The 23,384-nt window shown below is 28.7% G+C and overlaps 2 protein-coding genes and 1 long non-coding RNA gene across 6 annotated transcripts; 1 reads left to right on the top strand and 2 right to left on the bottom strand.

The window, feature by feature from the left end:
- The first annotated feature begins 3,458 nt into the window (after positions 1 to 3,458).
- LOC107924222 (uncharacterized) lies at positions 3,459 to 7,132 on the top strand. Of its 4 annotated transcripts, none has more exons than XR_001691735.2 (3): positions 4,753 to 4,916; positions 5,007 to 6,295; positions 6,745 to 7,132. It is a non-coding gene; the product is annotated as an uncharacterized lncRNA (long non-coding RNA). The 4 variants fall into 4 exon arrangements; XR_001691734.2 differs by having other exon boundaries at positions 4,757 to 5,789; positions 5,938 to 6,295; XR_001691733.2 differs by having other exon boundaries at positions 4,764 to 6,018; positions 6,189 to 6,295.
- A 1,192-nt stretch (positions 7,133 to 8,324) lies between these two features.
- Positions 8,325 to 9,563, bottom strand: LOC107923568 (proteoglycan 4). Its single transcript, XM_016853753.1, has one exon. It carries the CDS (start codon positions 9,561 to 9,563, stop codon positions 8,325 to 8,327), a length of 1,239 nt encoding a protein of 412 aa, XP_016709242.1.
- Positions 9,564 to 12,762: 3,199 nt separating this feature from the next.
- LOC107922762 (uncharacterized) lies at positions 12,763 to 15,030 on the bottom strand. The gene is made up of 4 exons (XM_016852918.2): positions 14,580 to 15,030; positions 14,227 to 14,487; positions 13,256 to 13,415; positions 12,763 to 13,119 (listed from the first exon to the last, which is right to left on the bottom strand). Exons 1-4 carry the CDS (start codon positions 14,793 to 14,795, stop codon positions 12,941 to 12,943), a joined length of 816 nt encoding a protein of 271 aa, XP_016708407.1. The 5' UTR covers positions 14,796 to 15,030; the 3' UTR covers positions 12,763 to 12,940.
- Positions 15,031 to 23,384: the final 8,354 nt, after the last annotated feature.

The raw sequence follows: 23,384 nt of genomic DNA, 5'->3' as shown, positions 1-23,384 counted from the left end.
CCACCTAAATTCCAAAATTTCAAAAAATATAGGGACTTATAAAATTTTAACCTTAAAAAAATATAAATAAAATAAATTAGTAGAGTCTATTGGATTATTATTTTTAAAAATGGGTAACTGATAAAAAAAACTAACAAACAATTTTCTGAAAATATTAATACCAAAAGAAACCAACCAAATTCGATCAGTTTTGGTTGAAAAATCCGTTCTAACCGATTAATAAACCTTATCAGTTAGACTCTATTTGGGATTTTTTTTTCTTTGTTATTATTATCCTCTTGATAGTTAAATGGAGTAAATTTTAAAAATTAGATTTAAGATGATATACTGTGTCTATAAAAAAATAAAAACAGTTGACAATAGCTTCCAGTTTTTTTTTTTCATTCTGCTCGTAATAATAATAATAATTATTACTAAAAATTCTATCTATGTGAAATTAAAATAAAAAATAATATAAATTTGGAGTAAAATAAAATTTTAATACTTAAATACATCAAATTAAAAATATTTAATGCACTCAAAATTTTTATTGCAATATTATCGTTTTTTTTAAGTTGTATTGAGTTAACTTATAACACTAACTCAATTAACAATATTATCAATATATATATATACAAACAATGTGGTTGAAACAATTTGTATAATAACTTTGAAATGTATAAAGAAAAACAAAATAATGCTTTTGTCTAAATGGTAAATAAAATATTTTATAAATGTTAGTGACATGAGTTCGAATTTATCTATCAGGTTTTATTAAAAATATGAAAGGACAGTACCCTCATAATAATATGATTTATTTATACATAGAAGGATATTTTCATAAGTCTCTTGATCAAGTTGGAACCTGATTAAGGGTGTGTTTAGTAATGCTTAAAAAAATACTTTTGGAAGAAAAGTTGTGTTAAGTAAATTTTGGTTGAAAGAAGTGGCTTTTCAAAATTATTTTTATTTAGATTCTAAAATTTTTAGCTTTTCTTGAGCCAAAAACACTTCTGGAAGTATTATTACCTTTTCATCCCTCAATTTTTCTTCTCTCATTTTTCATTCACTTCAAATTGCAAATGCTAATATAAAATTTTTAATATTTATATTTGGTATATAAATATTACAGGCAATTTACTAAAAAAAGTCCTTTTTTCTTTAATTATCGAAATGGTCCGACTTTTTTATTATTTACGGGAAAGGCCATTTTCCCCTAAAGCACGTCCACGACAACGCAGAATCAAGGGACGTGTCCTTGGGGGAGCATTTTGTCCACGTCAGCACAAATCGCTTCCTTGTGGACGCACTTTGCTGATGTGACAAAAACGCTTCCCCAACGCTTCCTTGTGGGCTGATGTGACAAAAGCGCTCCTCCAAGGACGCGTTTTAGCCCGTGTTTAAATTTTCAAAAAATATCATTTTTTTAAATATTATAAAAATAGACTAAATTTTTTAAAATTTTACAAAAATAAACCTTAAAAAAAACTCCAAGTGATAACACCACTTTTTTTAAAGTGTCACTAATTAATATGGAAACAAAACTTACAAAGCAAATCTTTATATAGACTCATAGTCTCATTTCTCTTGTTTTCTTAAGCAATGTGGGATATGAGATATGTGTATATATAGACTCATGAATAGGTTTGCAGCTTGTTCCTAAACAATGTGGGATTCCTTTCTCTTTTAACTAACAACATGATATTAAAAGCTACACTATATTTTATATTTTTTTACTTTGAGTATAAATTTTTTCACAAAAAGTTAACATTTGTTATATTATAAATAAAAATTTTAAACTCTATAAGTAAAAAAAATTATAAAATATAAAATGAGTATGGTAAAATATTAAAAAATAAATATTTAAAAAATTTCTAATAGTTGAGTGATCATTTTGTAAGTTTTTATAATTCGATTGCTAAAAAATCATAGTTAAGTTACTACTAATGTAATTTAATCTAGCTATAAAAATATGAAAAATAATTATTATAATTTATGTATATTTTATATTTCTATAAAAAAACTTATTTAACATAGTTATATATTATGTTTAAATAGATTATCTATCTAGTCAAAATACATCTGAAATAAATTTATCAGAATTTATTAGGTGATGAAAATTAAATTAAAATTAGAATTAAAAAAATTAACTAGTATAGTAAAATATTAAAAAAAAGTAAATATTTAAAAAAGATATATCAATTTTTTAAAATTACAAAAAAAACTATTTGAGTGCCAAATACTCACCATTTATTTATTAATCAAACAATCATAATATAAAATAAAATTAAAAAATTAAAAGTATAACTTCTAAATTTAAATAATGAAAAATTATTCTAAAAATTAGAATTGCATTGATATTAACTTCCACAATTTAAAGTTGAATAGAAAATTATTGCATGTACAAGTTTCATATGTGTAATTTTTCTCTTTTTTTAATAGTTCTTTTGCATATGTTAAAAATTCTAAAATGCAACAAAAATAAATATCTCAAAAGATAATTTTATAATATGAGAAAATGTTAACAAAATATAAAAAAATAGAAATTGTTTTGTAAAGAAATTATAAAATATAGTGTAACATTTAGTCTCATGTTGTTAGTTAAAAGATGAAGGAATTTCACATTGTTTAGGAACAAGCTGCAAACCTATTCATGAGTTTATATATACACATATCTCATATCCCACATTGCTTAAGAATATAAGGGAAATGAGATTTTGAGTTTATATAAAGATTTGTTTTGTAAATTTTGTTTCCATATTAATTAGTGACACATTAAGGTTTATTCTTGTAAAATTTCAAAAAATTAGTCTATTTTTATAATATTTAAAAAAATGACATTTTTTGAAAATTTAAATACGAGCTAAAACGCGTCCCTGGGGGAGCCTTTTTGCCACATCAGCAAAGTGCGTTCATGAGAAAGCGATTTGTGCTGACATGGATAAAATGCTCCCCCAAGGACAAGTTTTGTTGACAAGTCCCCCGACTCTATGTTGACATGGATGCGCTTTTGGGAAAAATGGTCATTTCCCGTAAATAATAAAAAAGTCAGACCATTTTGGTAATTAACAAAAAAAATGGTTTTTTTAGTAAATTCCCCAAATATTACCCCTTTTTGGAACTTTAATTAAACTACATATAATATTTTAATTTGTTAGGTTTATGTTTTCTATGTTATGTTAATATCAAATATGTTTATATTAAAATCACATTTAAAACAAAATAATTAATTAAAAATAAAAAAATATTTATTAAAATAATACAAATGTGTTAATATCTAATTACAAATATTTAATGCTTATATTTGAATATTTAAAATATAATTTATATATTCTAATTAATTTTATAAATAATTAATATTAATTACTTAAAAATATTTAAAATTTATATTTCATATATTAAAATATTAACAAAAAATTATAAGAAATTATTTTTTATATTCTTACTAAAATATCACAATATTAACTAATTTGAACATTATTTAAATGCATATTTATTACTTTATAATATTATGTCTAAATTTGACAGAAATATTAAACACTTAAGTCTTAAATCGAAATTTTTAAAAGCACTTTTCCACGGCTCTTTTCAAAAACAATGCTAAACTAGCTCTAAGGGTGACAGAAACTCAATCAAAAATTTAAATAATAGTATAAATTGAAAATTTTAGATTTGGAGATAAGTTGGAGAAATTGAAAGCAAATATAAAAGGTTAAATTTTTCTATCAGTCCTTGTACTTTGCCAGAGAGGTGGATTTAATCCTCATGCTTTATTTTGATCAATTTTAACCTTTGTACTTTTTTAAAATTTAAAATTTTAGTCTTAATCCAAACAAAAACAATTAAATTTGTTTGGTTAAACTCAATTACTAGTCCTAGCGTAAAATTGTAAATTTAGTTTATATTCTCTAATTGGATCGTTGCAAGTCTCAATACTTTTTCAAAACTTGAAATTTGAAATTAACTGGATTATTAGTGAGTAATATGTAAAAATAACAAGTTGATATGGTAATATACATAATAATATATTTGTCGCATTAGATTTTGAGAATAGCATAATTTAATAAATTTAGCAATTACCATTTTGATGAAGACTAAAATTTGAGAAGTATAGAAACTAAATCCACAACTTTCATAAAATAAGACTTTAACCAATATAAAATAAAATATTTGGGCTGAGGTTGGACAGATGATGTTAAAGTCTGATACAAGAGAAATTATTTTATAGACATTTTTCACCACGTCATTCATAATCCCATCCAATTAAAAGGTGACACATGAATTTTTTTTTCACGTTATATGTCTATTTGGGCTAAACAGAAACAGGGCTATTGCAATGGATTTCGAAGCCCAAAGAAGCACCCGATCCAAAACTACTTCTGAAGAAAAATTGCCAAGTTTACTTTGGGCTCCATGATTAACATCCTTTTTCATTATTGGTTAAAACAAAATTATAAAAAAATGTATAAACTCCTCCGTATTAAATCCGCGCTGGTTCCTACTTATTGCTCAAATAAAAAAAAATTACACAAAAGAATTCAAAATATGAGTCTAATCTCATCTTAATAAAATGTTTTATGCATATAGTTTTAAGGAAAACGGTCAATAAAATTAAAAAAATTTAGAGTGAAAGTCTTATAGGGAATATTATAAACATTAAAAATAAATTAAAATAGACACATATTACAAAACCATAAAAAAGCTCCACTAATAGTTTGATAAAATACTATATATTTAATTGTTCTAGTTTTATTTTAACCATTTTTTTTATTAAAAATATTTTAAACCATTTCACTTGTAGTGGCTAATCCTGTAAGCCTCAAATCTCCACCTTATCTCTCAATCTCATGTCTAAAGTCCGAACACTCACTAACCAACAAGCCTTCAACCTTTGGCTCTCTTCTCAATCTTCACGCCATTTTGCTTTCACTTGTTGTGTAAGTATCATTTGCATCTTCTATCTTATTGAGGAGGCTAAAATCTATCCATCTTTGAAATATTTGAAACTTCGGTTTTTATAATCTCAGGTAACTTTCCTCCTTCTACTTCTTCCTTTCTTCATCTTTTATAATCTCTTCCGTTTTTCCTAAGCTGTGTCCGTCGCATATCTTCTCTTGGCTTAAGGTATGGCATCTTCTTTATCTTCTTTATCATTTTCGTTTCTTCTTGTTCTTGAAAAACTGCTTAAGGTATGCCATCATTTTGGTTCTGTATTTTTATGCTGTCGAATACCCATTTGTTTTTTGTGCTGAATTAGTGGTGGGTTTTACCAAATATGCTTTTAATTAAACTTATAAAACATCAAATATGCTTACCCCTAACCGTCAGTCATAATCTGCAGTCATACTCATATTTGATGATGCAGTACAATTGTTAGATGCGGAATGTTTGTGTTGTATTATCAAGTTTCAGTTTGCAGTAAAGGTTAATTTTGGTATCACCTCTTTTGTGCATGACTTTGGTATTCCCTCTTTGTGCAGAATTAAATATATATGCTGCCTAGGGGCTCTGCATGTTCACAAATTTGAAACCTTGCTGAAATATTTTATTTACATCTCAATCACTTTTTCCAACTTCATAATCTTGTGTGATTTGCTCTGCTCATGATGCCCTTTCATTAACCTAGTTAAAAATGGAAGTTGGAGAGTTTTGCTTGCAGATACACGAACAATAGCTCAGACTCTTCGAGTTGACGTGTTGCATAGTTTTATATTATCGTTGGTATATTATGACATGTGGTTCATTTCTCCAGAGCAATGTGAGAGGGATAAAGCTCGAGTCCTTGTTCACTGCATGTCAGGAAAAAATAGGTTGATTTTTATTTTACTGCTCTATTCTTTTGTTATCCAAGTAATGCATACTAAAACAAACATGAGCATGTTGAAGCAGTGTTTTCCTCTTTCTCTTTTATCTTATATTATACAAGAACGAAAATTCAAATTTGAATGCTGAAAATAGGATTTTGCATATAAACTACGATGGAAGAACCTAGTTGGACCTCACCCCTGAATCTTTCTCTATAAGATGCCTTACACCCAGGTATGTTTTTGCAAATAGGAGTTACCTGCTTTGTATGTGTGTAATACCTCCTTTTTCTTTTAATTGGGGAGGGGGGATCGACTAGCATTGAGGCAAAAATGCTCAGGTGTGTTTACACTTATTTAAATGGGACAAATTGCTAGTGAGGATGATTATATTCTTTCTAACAGGTCACCAGCTATTGTAGTAGCTTTCTTGATGAAATCTAAAGGATGGAGGCTTCCACAAAGCTACCAGTGGGTGAAATAACGGAGACCATCTGTTGATATAAGTCAAGGTATTTACTAGCTTTGACTTAGATTACCTAATATTTATGGAAGCCATTTTATGTTGTTACCTTAGCTGATTGAATTCATTCGCTTAATTTAAAACTTAAGAATGCTACTTGGTATTATTTGGAAGAGGAGTCAGGTCTAGTGCTGCTACCATCACTATAAGGTCAGTATGATTGAAATTTACTTTAGATATTATACACTTTTGAGGCTGCTGTCCGGGGATATAGGAAATTCGCACTTCAGAACTTGTGTACATGATTGCATGACTCAAGCTAAACTTTAGGTCCAGTAGACATAATAGTTTGTGATGTTTATTCATATGTGAGTTTCACTTTAACATTCTCTAACAGAAGAACAACTTACAAGTTAAAGAGTTTCACTTTAGTTTAGCAATATTTCAATTTCTGCTAATTTATAACTACTTACCTTGCTATAATTTTACAATTTTCAGTCTGGATTGAGATCAAATACAACAGAGTCAGGTCGGACATCAACTGCAAGCTCTTCAGTGAAGTTGAAATCACCAAATAGGAAACCCAAACTGGTGGAGATCCTGTAAGCACACAAGAATCAGTTGCAAATTAGAAGCAAGCGAAGAGCTTCGGTATTTTGTTAGTTTGATATTGGATATTTGATTTGGTTGGTATTAGTACAGAGTTTGTGCTGGTATAGCCACTGTTTTGTTAGTTTGATATTGGATATTGGATATTTTGGTGTTGGTTGATATTGCTATAGGCACTTTGTTATTGTTGGGTTCTTTTTGCTTGTGCAAATGTTGGATGGGTTGATAAAGGCCTACAATATTTCCACTCAATAAAAGACATACAAGGATTAATCCATACTGCTGATCATTGTATTTGTATAATTGACTTATTAGCTCGATGTGGAAATATATGAATTAACACATACTACTGATCATTACTATTGTATAATTGACATATTAGCACTATTTTGTTGCTTTGGTTGTTTTCAATTTATGAAAGTTAATATTTTAGCTTAATAATTGAGTATTATTATATATTTAATTTGATTTATTTATTTATAAATAAATCATTGTAATATATGTAAAAATAATTTAAAATATAAATTTATTAATATATGTAAAAATAGCTTTTTCGAAAAATATTTTCAGATAATCTGTCAAACAACAAAAAAATATTTTACACAGATTCGTCCAAATACTAGAAAAGTAAATTATTTTTTAGAAATTATTTTTCGAAAAATATTTTATTAGCAAATAAACGGAGCCTTCATGTAATTGAGTTCGCTGTGAAGATTTAGGGTGCCATATGATATTTTGTAATTACAGCTAAGAGGTTTTTTTTTTTCTTTGGTTTGGGCCAATAATTACAGGTATGATTTTAATTTAATAATTTTTCAATAAGAAAAAATTATGTGTTAGCTAAGCCAGATCATATTTGGATTACGAAAACATTGGTCATAATTCGGGTCTAAGTGGACACAACAAAAGCACTTTCATTCACCCAACTCCAACCAGGCCTAACCCACAGACATGTATCCTCTGTTTCATCCAATGATTTACTTGGGGACTAGAAATATTGGGATGCACACACACAATCTGTTTCATCCAATTGGAAGAAGGGTGTAACCGAAGGCATAAAAAACAAGAAGCCCTCCCCTAGATATGCATGCATGCATGCATGCCTATGGAACTTATTCATTTTGGTCTTGGGTTTAATAATGGATGGAATATGGTAAGTTGGTGGTTGACAAAAAGTTTAGAATGAGGCCAATTGGTGAATTGCAAACACAATGTTTTAAATGCTCCACTTTTATTACACTCGGAATTTAGCATACTTCTCAATATTAAAAAGGCCTGGACATGGAGCTTCTTCAATCAGGCACCACGAATGGTAATGAAGAATCCGAATCCATGTGCCCTTTAGCCATCACTCAGATTACAGATATTATTGTTTATTCTCAAAAACACAAGTACTGTAGCCTAAATTAATTAAAATAAACCAAGGTAATTAAATCCCACTTGATGTCTTGCTCTTTCTCTTTCTTTCTTTAGCTGTTGTAGCCATTGGTGCGCTCCTTGACATGGAATCCGCCAGCGGTTGGTTTTCGGTGGAGGGAAAGGTGAACACCAGGGTCATGGTGAGTGCATGAAGAATTGTAGACAATTGAGTTATTAACGCCTTGCACATTGTTGTTCATAAATGCATTCATAGGCATTGTGTTTGATCCGTTGCTCTTGCCCTTCATCTTCCCATCCCCATCCTCGCTGCTGCTGTAGCTATGGTAGTCAGTGCCGTCGCTTCCAATCCTAGAAGAATTCGCCAACCGATGAGGACTGCCCTGAAAACCATTCTTAGGGGGTGACTTGATCAACTCCATGAAAGCACCTTTGTTCTCACCAGCAATTGTTATGACCCTCATACCGGCATCCTCTGAATCCGAAGGGAATTTCTTCCCATTACCCTTCTCCTTCGTGTCACCATACTTTGACGGTTCTTTCTTTCCATGAATGCTGGGGTCGCGAATGTCACCAACATCCTTTTCAGGGGCACCAAAAAGCCCCCTGGGCTTTTCAATCATCTTTTGAACGAGCACAGTCTTTTGCTCTGCCTCAGCAGGGATCTTGGGTTCAAGCTCAGCTTGACCTCTCAACTGGGGAGGTGGGAGAGTCAAAGGTGAAGGTGGTGGAGCAGTTGGCGCTTTGATCTTTGTCGATTGAACTGGAGACTGCATGGCAGGTTTGACTGTTGGTATTGTTGACGCTTTGGGGCTGGCCACACGATTCGTAGTGGTCATAGAGGGGGCAGGTTTTGGGGTTGTGGAATTTGTCACCGATGTTGTAGTTGGGGCTGTCTTGGCTGGAGAAGAAGTTGGTGCAGAGACAGCAGTTGCAACTGTCCTGGCTGGAGAAGTTGGAACAGAGGCAGTAGTTGCCACTGGTTTGGCTGAAGAAGAAGGCAATGACGCAGGTGTGGTTTGTTTCGGTGGAGAAGTTGTTGGCCTCGCTGCAGTTGGCGAGGTTTTCACCGGGGAATTAGGCACTGAAGCAGTTTTGGGACTAGCTTCTTTTCTATCAGAAGGGGAAGACGGCTGAGATGTTCTACCAACAGAAACAGGTGATGTTGGAACAGAAGAAGCACCACCCACAGGTCTGAATGCAGGTCGAATAGTGGCAGATCGTTGAGGGGCTGAAGCGGCCGCGGGTTCAGGTGTTGGAGTAGGTGCTTGGGGTGCTGGTCTTGAAATGGATGCTAAACGAAACCATGGACGAGTTGGTTGGTTCGACATAATTGGGAGAGTTTCGAAAAGATTTTAAGATCAAAGCCTGCAAAACTATAAGAACTAGAAATGATGAAAGAATGGAGACATACACAAATGGCTACCACAAATGTGCTTATATAGTAATCCAGGTTCAACTATAAACAGGAATTTGGAGGAAAGGAAAAAATAAAAATAAAAAAAGGAAAATATATCACGAAAAAATGTCCCGAGCCGTAAACCCATACCATAGAGACAAAGAAAGGCATCGGACAATAGCAACTAATAGTATACATAACAGCTGAGCTGACAAAAGTTAATATCTTACGGTAGGTATCAAATGGAGTAGTTTACAAGATTTTCTTTTTCTCAAGGCAGAATCTATTGCCTGCTGGGGGATTCATCCACTTCAAAACCTTCATTTCTGCAGACTCCTCTGCCGACTCCCCGTTCCAATCATATCTACCCCTTTAATCTCAATGTTAACAACTTGCAGCAAGAATTTTTTTTGCAGTCATTTTAACCACGGCCCATAGAAAATGAATTTTCTTTTTAAAAGATGTCGTTTCAAGTTTGGAATCCCTTAGGTAACTGATCTTATTGGACTGGACCATTTTCAATTGCTCATCCAACAAGGCAATTTTAATTCCATTCCTTGCAGATATGGAAATTATTCTTAAATCAGGGCCGTGGAATTCATTAAAGATTATTGATCAGTTTCAGTAACACTTTTAAGGAAAAAAGAAATCCTTTATCATACATTGCATGACCTTTCTTTTTTTCTTTTCGAACGAAATACATTGCATGTTTAATTTTGTACAATGTTCATTTTCTTATGCATTTGCTGAAGCCGCAGTCGTTTTACTTTCTCCCACGACCACTGCTGCCGCTCCTTTTTGCGTAAATGAGCTGGGTGGCATATATTTGCTCTTGCACTTACCATATATATATTCTTAACGATTCACATTGCAAACACTTGTTCAACGATTCTTTATGTCCCACTTAGAATTCAGACAGCTAATTCTTAACTAAGATTCTTGCAATTGCACCAGAAAATTTGATGCTTCCTTCTGACTTTGCTTGTGGATATTGCTTAAGAACACACACCTTGGTGGTTTTCATGATCCTCCGGGGACAGGGTTTTTTAATATTACTGTATGTACCCAGTTGTTTGACTTGAGTAACTAAGAAAATTAGAGGGTGTTTAGCCTTGTCGCAAAAGAGAAGAAACGAATTCTTATGGTGGGACCTGGGAATATTTCTTTTTAATAAACCCTATAATTAATTTCTAGCATGAGGTCATATCATATTAGATTCGTGCAGCTTGGGCGTAAAACACCACAAGTTTTACAAAGTTGAGTTCTCCATCTTTTAAATAATGTTATCTTACTAAAAAAGTTGATCAAGTAGTGGCGCAGTATAAGCACAACACAAAATACTTAACTAATAAATATGTCAAAACCCATATTGCCATATGCTTTGCAGGTTAATTGTCAATTCTCTATTCTATTTCCATTGAGCCTCCAAATGCACATAATAACAGGCTTCGGCAATATAGCTTCTTCGTATACAAATTCTCTGATATCGACTTGTCCTATTTCTCAATTCATTTAAGCACTTGAATCATGTGATCCAAGTACCGAATTAGCATACCGGTTTCCATTCCTTGAAACGCAAGGCCACCAATAAAACACTATTGATTCCTTTCCTAATCATTTTCAAACGCAACATCATTTGCAATTTAAACAATAACATCTCCTCAACTTTACACAACAATTGGATTTAGTCTTTAAATTTAATCTCGAAGGAATTTAATGATAAAACCTCCGCTAAATAGACACTTTATTGAAAAGTTTTTGGTCTCTATTTCAGTCAACTTAAATGATACTGATTGTACTTGTACAAGCCTTATATGCATGTATATATCGGTGATTTCTTTAGGTTAATTAGGATGAGAAAGTGATACCACTTTATTTGTTCAATCCATAACAATTTGTGAGTGCAAAAATTATAAGCAAAACTGAATTGTATTCATCAATCTACCTCTAAGTTTTCAGGTATAGTTCAAAGTATAGGAATGAGTTGCAACTTTATTAGCGAATCATAGTGTAACAATTCAATTTTTAGACAATGTTGGAAAATGTGATTTCGGAGTCCAATTCCGTAAATCAAGTTAGTAAAATTATGAATAGAAAGGTTTAGGAAGTCTGTATCAATGAACAATTAAGTAATTAAATCGAGAAAATTATTAATATTAGTACAAGATTAAATTGTAAAGTTCAGCAGCTATTAAATTTTAATTTAAAAAATGTTTAAGAACTTAATTAATAAAGGTTATTAAATCTTTGTTTGTATGTGGTTGTGCATCCACTTGGTTTCATTACGTAACGTAATGTCACACTCAAACTTTTGGATCATGCTTAAGTGATGATGTTCATAACATGTACAAGGGTTACAACTACACCGTACGGTTTTAGAGAAAATTTGAATTTTATATCGTAGGAGGTTTATTTCAATAGTTGAACTTACTGGTTTCTAGTCTCCTAAATTTCAGGTACCATTCTGCACTCAGATTTATGGGAGGGACGCAACCAGATTCCGGGCCAATTTCTTTTTGTGAGCCTATTTTGTTGTTTTGTAATGTGTTCATATCGGGGTAGTATAGGTTCGATTACTGGCTGATTTAAGTGGTTTCTCGTTTTAAAATTTTGTATATGGCGGACCATGGTGTATAGCTATTACAATGGAATTTAATCTTTTGTACATGACCTGAATGAGCTTAAATTAAGCATGGTATGAATTAGTTTCAAATGGTCATTTTTGGTAAAACTCCCAGCAAGTATTAATACTTTGTTAACAAGTATTGGTACTTCATTAAGTGTTTTATGTTCTAGATTTGACAGAATGCCAAAACGGTATTGATACCTACCCTAATGCATCCGTACTTTTCCTTCAAAATAGGTATTTTTTTAAAAAATTTGAAAAGTTAGTTTCAGCTTAGTCCCTTAATCGTGTTCGAGTTAACTCAAGGGTTTTAGTAAGCCTGAGTTAGACTCGGTTCTTAATTTTAATTCATATTATTCAAGGACTTAAGTCACGGGTTGCATTTGTCTATAGTGAGCACTCTCTAAAGCTTTGCAAACATAGAAAGTTTCCGAACTGAGCAAACAATTTGTTTTTGGTGTTTATTTCTTTTTTACTACATCATTCAGTTGAAACTGAACAAATATTTAACAGACAAAAATCAATCAATTTCAATATAGATTGTAGCACAAGAAACATAACTGCTTTGACTTAATTCATCATATGCCTGATTGGCAAGTTTTGACGATACATACCCCTAAGCAGATAAAATTCACAAGGTAGCAGGCAAGAGAGGTAATTCTTGCAAGTTCTGTAGTTCAAGATCAAGGCCAGTTAGTGAACTGAAAAACTTTGAAAACTATATCTATACCTGTGGGGATTTGCCAAATAAAAAGTATAACATTAACTGCATTCAAGGCAATGTGAAGGCTCCTGGCAGTCTCACTCCCTTTCTGCATAGCAGGTACTAGGGCCGCGGCTGCAGCCCACAACACTGTAATGGCTGCAAAACAAACACCAAGACAGCAAGGTGGATTCATTTCCTACACTTCAAATCTTGAGTTCAGCTACATAAATTTTTTATTTCCTATTTTGCATTACATATTTTGTGAGAGCGAACCCAGAATCGAAAGGTGTACCTGCTCCAGCAAATAAATGGGGACCTGGGAAAAGCTTTCCTGTCCTAAACCATGTGTTGACACCTCCACCAACAGCCTCAAGAGCCCCAAATCCTAGCAGTATTGATCCAGCACTGAAGTGTCTATCCCTGTAAGACCCTTTTAGCAACTCCTTCCTCTCCTGAAAAATCACAAATGAACAGATAGTTTCACACGTACAAGGCATAGCTATGTTGCATTGTCTCCCACAGATTCGCACATTAGCAAAGTTAAAAGTTTGTTGATGACCTTGTATTCAAATTGAGCATGTCTACTACTTATTGCCAATTAGATTTACCCTTTGAGGTTTTAAGCTTTATAATCTCATTGTGTCAATTGTTAGAAAATTAGAGATCTAAACAAGAAAGACCAAAACAAAGTTAAGAAAATAAGAGGGCTTGAGGCATTTAGAGAACTTGCACTAAGAAGCCCTCGACACACCAAGTAGAACTAGTTAAAATGACATAATGTGTAAGATGATTTTTTTTTTTTTGAGGGTGAGAAAAAAAAAAGATTTCATTTATTTAAAGATGAATAGCATCAGTCATTACAAAGAGGTAAATAGGATTCGGTATTATTCAAGCTAGTATCTATCATCCTCTATGTTCCAACCTAACTTCGCAAGGTCATGATCATCTCGGTTAGCTTTTACATATAATGTAAGAACTGTGTAAGAGTTGTGCTGTGTCATATAGCAACTTTTACACGCAATGTAAGAAATGTGACCCCAAAAGACAACTTTCATAATATAAGACTTGTGTCTAGTCTTTAACTTTCCTATAGGATGTGGGATTTAGTGACAGCCACGACCCTTATAAACTACTAACATCAACTGCATTGACGGAGAAATCAGCGAATATCACACAGCATTTGCTTTAGAATTCTGTGACAGAAATTGGGATGGGATACGCTAGTTAAAACTACATAAAAGCTTGGCTGCAAATAAAGCAAACCTCAGAGAGTTTCTGAATTTCGAGTTCCACGGGAGATGGAGCTGCTTCCACTGGTTTCCCTTCAGGGGTAACAGGAGTGGGCTTCACTTGTTTCTTGAGTTCATTAATCTCATTCTGGATGGTCCTCACTCGCCTCCATTGCCAACCCAAATACCCAGCCCACAAAGTGTAAAAGAAGAGACCACCCATGACAATGGGGTGTACAAGTGCAAAACTTCTACCCTCCAAAATCCCAAACTCTCCACCAACAGCAAGAGCATCCTGTTATTCCATGCAAAATCACATTAAAAAGACATTCCAAAAAGAAAACGGCTCATTATCTAAAACAAAGAAAGTGAAGAAGAGTTGCATACCTTGGCGTCAAATAAGAAGGGAAATGCGAGTGTTGTAAGGGGAAGAGAAGCTGATTTTAGGTGATGAACAGTCTCAGCGAAGAGTTTTGGAGGGTTAAAAGACTCATTGCAGATAAATTGCTTTGTGGGGTTAGAAAGGAGGGGGAGTTTAGATTGTAGAAAGTGAGGCTTTTGGGGTAATAAGGGGGATTTCAGGAGGCTGAGTGTGGTTGCCATGCTCTCTGACTCTTGTCTTCAAGGACGGCCAGGCAGAGAAACGGGAGGAAAAGGTATGCATACCAACAATGTCCTATAGAAAAAGATAAGAAACAAGAGATTGTAGACGTATTCTGCCTTGCTGACGTTGTGTGTTCTGATTTGCCTTCCCTTCTAAAATGGGCCCCACTAATTAACCTTTTAGGTCAGTGAGAGACACCGCAAACCTTTTACCACTTGGGCTGTATTCAGCTTCACATTACTGGTGCCGTCTTCACCTTTACTTTTAAAAGCATTTCTTTTCAAGTCTTAGGCCAGTTTATTGATAAATTGATTTTGAATAAAATTTAATTGTTTAATATTTTTTAAAGTGTTTCTCTGAAATAAAATATGTATTTAGATATGATAAAATATAAATATTTTAAATATAAATATAAAATTTTATATATTTGAAATAAATTTTAATAAAAAATAATTGTATACTTAATATAAATATTACATAAAATATATTAAATTACAAATAAAAGTTAAAAATATCATTTTATTTCCAAAAGCACTTTTTGTATTGTAGATGACTTTAAAAATACTTTTAAAAAAATAACGAGAAATAAAACCTTAAAAAATATTAAATAGATTTTTTTAATTTATTTTAAAATTCAAATGTAAACTTTGAAAAACACTCATTTGAGTTGAAATCATATTTATGATTTAATATATTATTTAATATTTATATTGGAGATATATAATTATATATTTGAATTCCTAATGATTATATTTTAATATTAAAATATGATTTATATATTAAAATTAAATTTTTATAAATAAATTATAATAGTTGTCTAAAAAGGTATTTAAATTTTATATTTATATATCAAACTATAAATAAATATTTACAATTTAAGTTGATTATATCATAAGACCAATGAATTCGAGTATGTATTTTTTATTTAATAATATTATATATAAAATAAAAAAATTTATTCTTGAGAACGTTTAAATAAAAAAGGACATTTTCAAATATTCTAGTAAAGGAATGCTAAATTAAACCCGAAAACCGCTAGAAGCGTCCAGATCCATCATGTTGGGGACATTCCACAGGAAGATTCTAGCTACCAGTTCATTCCATGATGAATCCACGCCAGCATTTTCTTGCCAAAAGCATTAATCCTTATATAGATTCTTCAAAACTTTGGTAAAGCCCCAATATGTGGGTTTACAATAGGAGTAAGGGTTGCGGATTTGTTTTCTCAAGCAGGCCCAGAAGCCTATAGCCCAACCTTCTCTTCTTCCTTTTCCTCTTTCATTTTATATTTAGGTCTGTTTGTTTATATTTAAAATATTTTATGGAAGATATTTTTTATATTTTTTTGTGTTTGTTTCACAGAAAATAGTTTAATCAACAGAAAATAACTTATAGGTTAATGTAAAATTATCGTTTGTTTACATGTAAAAAGTTTTACGGAAAATATTTTCTGCATTTTCTTGTGTTTATTTCACAAAAAATAGTTTGGTTAATAGAAAATGACTTACATGTTAAGATAAAATAAACCTTTTTTCCTGTAAAATGATTTACCATTTTGAAAAACGTAATTCATTTCCAGAAAAAGAGCTTACCTATAGATAAATTTATTTTTTTTATAAAAGTTAACTTAAATTAAGCCTAATATTATATTGATAATAAATTTTATTTTTATTTTTAAAAAATTTTAAAATATTATATTTTTCAATATTATTACATATTTAATTATTTATATTTAATCATATAATAAATTATTAATATAATAAATATAATTTATTATTTTAATAAATTATTTAATATTTCAATTTTATTTTAATAATAAATTTTAAAAATAATAATTTTAAATAATATGATTCAGATATTATTAAAAATATTCAATATTAATATTTTAATAATAAATATTTATTACAATTATAAATATATTAATAATAAATGTTTTGTAGTATAAAGGTAAAAATATGTCATAAGCCTATGTACACTTCACAGATTTGTAATTTAGTCTTTGTACTTTTATTTTCAAGAATTTAGTCCCTTTACTTTTCAAATTTGAAAATCAAGTCCAATTGTTGACATCGTTAATTTTTTTTGTCAATTTTGTTGATGTCACATTTTTAAATAAAAAATACTCACTTAGTAGTCATGTGATTAAAAAATAACGTTGTAATGAATCTGAATTTAACATAGTATTTTTAATATATGCAAAAACAATGTAAAATATAAAATTATAGATAAAAATAAATTCAATTAAACAATGAAAAAAATAAGAAAATCTCAAATGTATGTTTGTTTAATTGAAAACAACTTTTATGAAATATTTTTAAGAAATCTACCAAACAATAGAAAATATTTTACATAGATTCATCTAAACACCAGAAAATGTTAGCTTTTTCAGAAAAGTAAATCATTTCCCAGAACTCATTTTCAGTGAAACAAACGAAACCTAAGTCATTTTTCTTGTAAAATAACTTACCCTTTAAAAAGCATAACTCCTCTATAGCTAATTTTATTTTTATATAAAAATTAATTTAAATCAAAATTAATGTTATTATATTAATAATAATTTTTATTTTTATTTTTAAAAATATTTAAAATTATTAAAATATTAATATAAAATATTATATTTTCTAATATTATTAAACATACATATTTAATTATTTATATTTACTCATATAATAAATTATTAATATAATTTATTATTTCAAAAAATATTTAGTATTTCAATTTTATTTTAAAAATAATAATTTTAAATAATATTCTTCACATATTATTGAAAATATTCAATATATTAATATTCTAATAATAAATATTTATTACAATTATAAATATATTAATAATAAATATTTTGTAGTATAAAGGTTAAAATAGGTAATAAGTCTATGCAAATTTGTAATTTAGTTTCTGTACTTTTATTTTCAAGAATTTAGTCTCGCTACTTTTTAGATTTGGAAATTAAGTTCAATTATTGACATTGTTAAATTTTTTTGTCAATTTTGTTGATATCACATTTTTAAATAAAAAATACTCACTTAGTAATCATATAATTAAAAAATAAAATAAACCTAATTTTAACAAAATATTTTTAATATATGCAAAAATAATGTAAAATATAAATTTATAGATATAAAATAAATTTAATTAAATAATGAAAAGATAAAAAAATTTCAAATATATATTTATTTAATTGAAAACAACTTTTATGTATTATTTTTAAGATATTTGTTAAACAATATAAAGTAATTTACTATAAATCCATTCAAATACAAAAAAATATTAATTTTTTCATGAAAATAAATTATTTTTTAAAAATTATTTTCTGAAAATTATTTTCAAATGGAAGTCCGCAGTGTAGTACTGTACAAAAAAACACCTACACCCATATATTTTCACCAGCCGCCTTCCCTTTGATCATTTTTAGATTTAAAGTAATTTGTTTATTGTACGCTGTTTATATATATTTTTTCTAAATATTAGGCTGAAAATAAATATGAGTTCTGGGTCTGCTAATTTCTAATGTGAAAAAGCCCATATCAATGAGGCTTGTTCATCTTTCCTACTTGGTTTCTCTTACCGATTAAAATCTCAAATAACAGGAGCGGAGCGGTAAAAAAAATTATATTTTTATAGGGTTTAAATTATTAATCCAAGCTTAAATTTGATAATTTTTCTTACTTTAAAATTTTTTTAAATCTAAACTTTGAATTTGATAATTATTTTTAAATCGAGATTTAGACTAGACAATTGTTTTCATATTATGGCTTGAACTCTTTTTTTTTTATCTAAGTTAATCCCTAAGCTTGGTAATTCTTTCCACATTGAAGCATAAACTTTAGAAATTTCAAGAATTAATTTGGACAAAAAAAAAGTCAAACTTCTACATGAAAACAATTACCAAATTCAAGACCTAACTTGAATAAAAAAATTTTAAACCCCAATGTAAAAAAAGTTATCAAGCTTAAACCCAAAAAAAATAAATTAATCTTTTTTTTTATATATATCATTTAGGCTTAAGGACAAAATTCCCATTAAACTTTTACAATTTCTTTGTAAAAACATATTCAATTAAGAATTTAGACATTGTTCAAAAAAAAGTATTTAGACATTAAAAGATAATCAATTAAGTCTTTTAACTAATAATATTCTATTGAATTAGTCATCATGATGCTAACATGGCAATCCACATTATCAAAAATAAGAAATTCACAAAATATATAAAAAAAATATATTTAAAAAAACTAAGTCTAAAATGAATTTAAACAAATAAATGTCCAAGTTCATTTGAACCTGGACATACAGTTATCAAGATTCATTCTAGATTGAATTTTTTTAAAATTTCTAAAATATTTAAAATATATTTAAAATTTGTTAAATTATAAAAAAAATGAATTTTTCATTTCTCACATCAGCATCATGATAGATGACTTAACGATGGTTAACAATTACATCAACACAATAATAATCAACAATGAAAACAAATTGTCAAAAAACTTAATTGATACATTTTTAATCACTAATGTCACATTTTGTAGGAGTATTATTTTTTCACATATTTTAGTATAGGAGTTAGCAATAAACTATTTTAATCGGTAATATTTAGTCACTCTTATGACTTGAACTTTTTTAGCAAAGAGAATGAAATTTTTTTGCTTATTTTGAAGAGATCTTATTTGTTACTAGAATTATTATTATCTTTCTAATTTCAAGTTTAAATTTGTACTAACTATTCTTTATTTTATGTCCAACTGTTGTAATACATACGTAAGAAATAAACTTTTACATCATGTTATTATATTAGTAGCTAAACAAGTTAATTAAATACAAAATTTTTTGAGTAATTTTTTTAAGTTAAAAGAGCTGTTTTTAATCCTTAAATCACAAAACTCATTTTCCCCCAATTTGGTTGCATCGAAATTTCAATACAAAATTTGTTTTGGAAAGACATTAAAAATATTGGCACATTGCAAAATGGTTACCGACCCTGTCATGTATTGATGGGGGCGCCGTGATAGATATTATTTTGCCTCAAATCTAGTTAATTGGTGGATCCATCCATGATATTATTGCAAGGCAAAATTTGTAGCCACAACCATCTGAAATCTCAAAATTTCCCAATCTCCTCATATTTCACTTTCAGCATTACAATATCACATTACATATACCCTCCTCTACCAGGTACAATAACAGGGTAGGAGGAAACTGGAAAACAGGGGTGTTGTGGGATCAAAAGTAAAGCTGAACCCATAAAACCCATGAGTGGACTGCATGAAATAGAGATGAGGTGTGAAAAGAGCCAAGCAACCTATGGACGGGGATCCATCGATATGTAACGACTGCTCACTGCTTCATCTTACGTCACATGTTTCACAGATTTGAGTCCAGAGGCTGTGGGATCCTTTGAATTGCCATACTCGTCTCCTCAACCCCTTCATTTTCATCGTTTTGCTGACGAATAAAATAAAATAAAAATAAAAAAGTTATTGTGAAGCCTAATATTCTACATTTTAAGAGTCAGCAAAATACATGCATATTAACTCAAACTAGTGATGGATATTTTTTAGCCTCATATTAAAATTGAAATAATATCATTTTCATGAGTAATTGTATCAACTTATTTTTGTGGAGGATTTAACAAAAACTCCTTAAATATTATCTTGAGAATAATTTATAAATTATAGATAAATATTTATACATGCTCAGCTTTATCATTTTATTCAAAATCATATTTAATTATTATATCAAATTTTATATTTATCACATAAATTCAGCCTCCACATTGAAATATAATCTTCATAATAAAATTGTTGGTACTTTTTAACTATTTAGGATGTTACTGTTTTATTCCTTGTTTAAATGGTATAATATTTATTTCTTGGAATAATATATTGAAACAATTAAATTGTAGAGAGTTTGTTGGTAATATTTTACTTAGGATAATTTTGATTAACTTCTTATTATCAATAAATCAGCTCTAGTGGATTAATTTTTAATATCGTTTGGGAGCTTCAGAAGTAGAGAAAGTTGGATATGTTTGGAGAGGCTATCTGATTGGGATAATTATTCAAGATAAAATCCAACCATTTAAAAGTAAAGGTAAGGTCTTATCAAAGCAACATAATGTTTACCTGAACAGAACCTATAAAAAGACAGTTGAATGTTGCATATGGTGTACAGTTTTTTGAGTGTCTTGGAGAAAGTTTTATTATAAGGGTAAGTGATTATAGTAGTTGGGAATTTCTATTGATTCTTATTATAAGGGTAGATTTAACTTTGTTAATTATGAATGGTTTTACAATTAAATAAAACTTTAATTTTTTAATTATTATGTATAAATAAATACATTTCAGAACATAAATTAAAACTAATATAAAAATCATAAAGTTATCAAAGTAATGCAACTTTTAGATTGGGATAAAATAAAAATTATAGATTTTGATTCATGGACTTTAATTTTGTGCTTAAATTTTAATTTGATTCAAATTTCACAAATTACTAACAATTTTATCAAGTTAACACTATTTTTGTGTTGATATATTACATACATTGTGATCAATAAAAATCAAAATAAAAAATTTAAATTGCACCAAATCAAAAGTCATATATAAATTTGATATTTATGGTGGATTTTTCTTTTTTCAGATATCAACCAATTGACAGTGAAGAGTGAAATGGATTTCAACAAAACTGATTTCCATATGTTAGGTTGGAAATTAGCCACTTTATTTCTTTCTCTCTTTGAAACTACCCAAAATTTAAGCAAAAAATATTGATGAGGGTATTTTCAAGTGAGAATATTATAAGGATATAACAGTTAGTTTTGGTTGAATATTAGTAAAAATTCATCATTTCTTTTGGTAATGAGTATAAATTTATAGTTACGACAATATTATTAATTTGATTGATCAAAGTAGAATTGAGTTAAATATGATTGGTAATTGATCAAATAATTATGATTTAAATAATATTTAATACAATATCCCACCTAAAATTATTATTATTTGCTTTGCTCTCCTCTCCTCATCTTGTAAGAAATATTATTCAACAAAGTTGATGGTATAATGATAAAAAGAATTTCATTATTTCCTCATCTTAAAAAAATTATTAATTATAACTCCTTCAAATTTCCTGGAAGATTTTTCTTCAAACGGTCATATGGAAATCCATTTATTGAAATCCGATTTTAATGTTTTACCTCTAATTTGACGCAGTTTATATGAACACCATTTCTCTTTCCCCAAATTACTACATAATCATAATTTTTAATTTCTTGATTGCAATCTAGAAACAGAAAATCAGTCTGCAAATACAATTTGTATTACTTTTGCTTCTTTTTTTTTTTTTTTTTTATTATCATATTGGATAGCTTATTTCAATCACATTTGGACTATTTTTAAGTTCAATTATTATATTTATCATATCAATTTTAAATAAATAAAATTTGAAAATTTTATGTTTTCAAAAAAATATGAAAATAGAACATTTCATTCCCCAAACACTTTTTTTTTAATTAATCACTAAGTTTTTCTAAATGATTTAAATCACATCAATATTAAAAATATATTTAAAACTAACAAAACAATTAACGCAACACTTTTGAGTTGAGGAAACAAAATATACAACTTTAACAAAAATTTTGTACACTTATTCTTTTAATAATGTAAAATAAACTATCATACTTTTTTTAAAACATATTGTAATTTTTTGTATATTTTATTTCCTATTATTCATTATTTTAATAATGTAAAATAAATCATCATAATTTTTACTTTCTTAAAACAGCATAATACAAAAAAAATTATTTCAACTTTTAAAACACAATATTTAAACATGACTATAAATTATAACCACTTAAAATTAAAATTTATATTAAATTGTACACATTTTTTTCTATTTTCATCAAAGTTTGAAAATAATATGCATAATAATAAATTTTGGATTTATTTTTATTATTTTTTTGAATTTTAAATATTTTTTTCAAACCAATTAAATAAACAGATACTGATTTAATTAATTTGACGACCGATCCAATTTAAAAAACATTGGTATTAGATCATTTTTTCTTATATGTGCAAACCAAAATCAATTAAATCATTAATCGAGGTAAAGCATAAACTTTAAAAAATTGATAAACCCCATTAAAGGATAAGAAAATGACATCTTTATCATGACTTTTGTTTTTAAATAGAATAATCTATACTATTAATAAAATTCATAATTGTGTTGGTGTCACGGGTTAATCGGATACCAACTCAGTTAGAAATTGATTAATATATCATTTTATTAAATGACTACTATTATCATTTTAATGGTCTTTTTTATATTTTCATAATTTTTTATAGTTCTTAAATAAAATAACTAGTATTAACATGTCTAGGGATTGAACCCGTGTTTAACGGTACTCGAGTTGGTTTAAAACACGGTCATTTTAACACACCTTTGTGTTAAAAAATATATTATTAATATTGAATTTTCTTTTCACTAACTTGACAACTTTTTGACATGCTATAAAAAAATAACAATACTATGATAAACAATTGAAGTGGATTTAATATTCCTAGTATAATGTATTTACATATTTCAATTTTCTTTTACTCACA

Source organism: Gossypium hirsutum, chromosome A11 (assembly GCF_007990345.1).
Source record: "Gossypium hirsutum isolate 1008001.06 chromosome A11, Gossypium_hirsutum_v2.1, whole genome shotgun sequence".
Classification (NCBI taxonomy): Eukaryota; Viridiplantae; Streptophyta; class Magnoliopsida; order Malvales; family Malvaceae; genus Gossypium; species Gossypium hirsutum.
The sequence above is the reverse complement of the archived record's forward strand: the minus strand, read 5'-3'. Positions and strand labels throughout refer to the sequence as shown.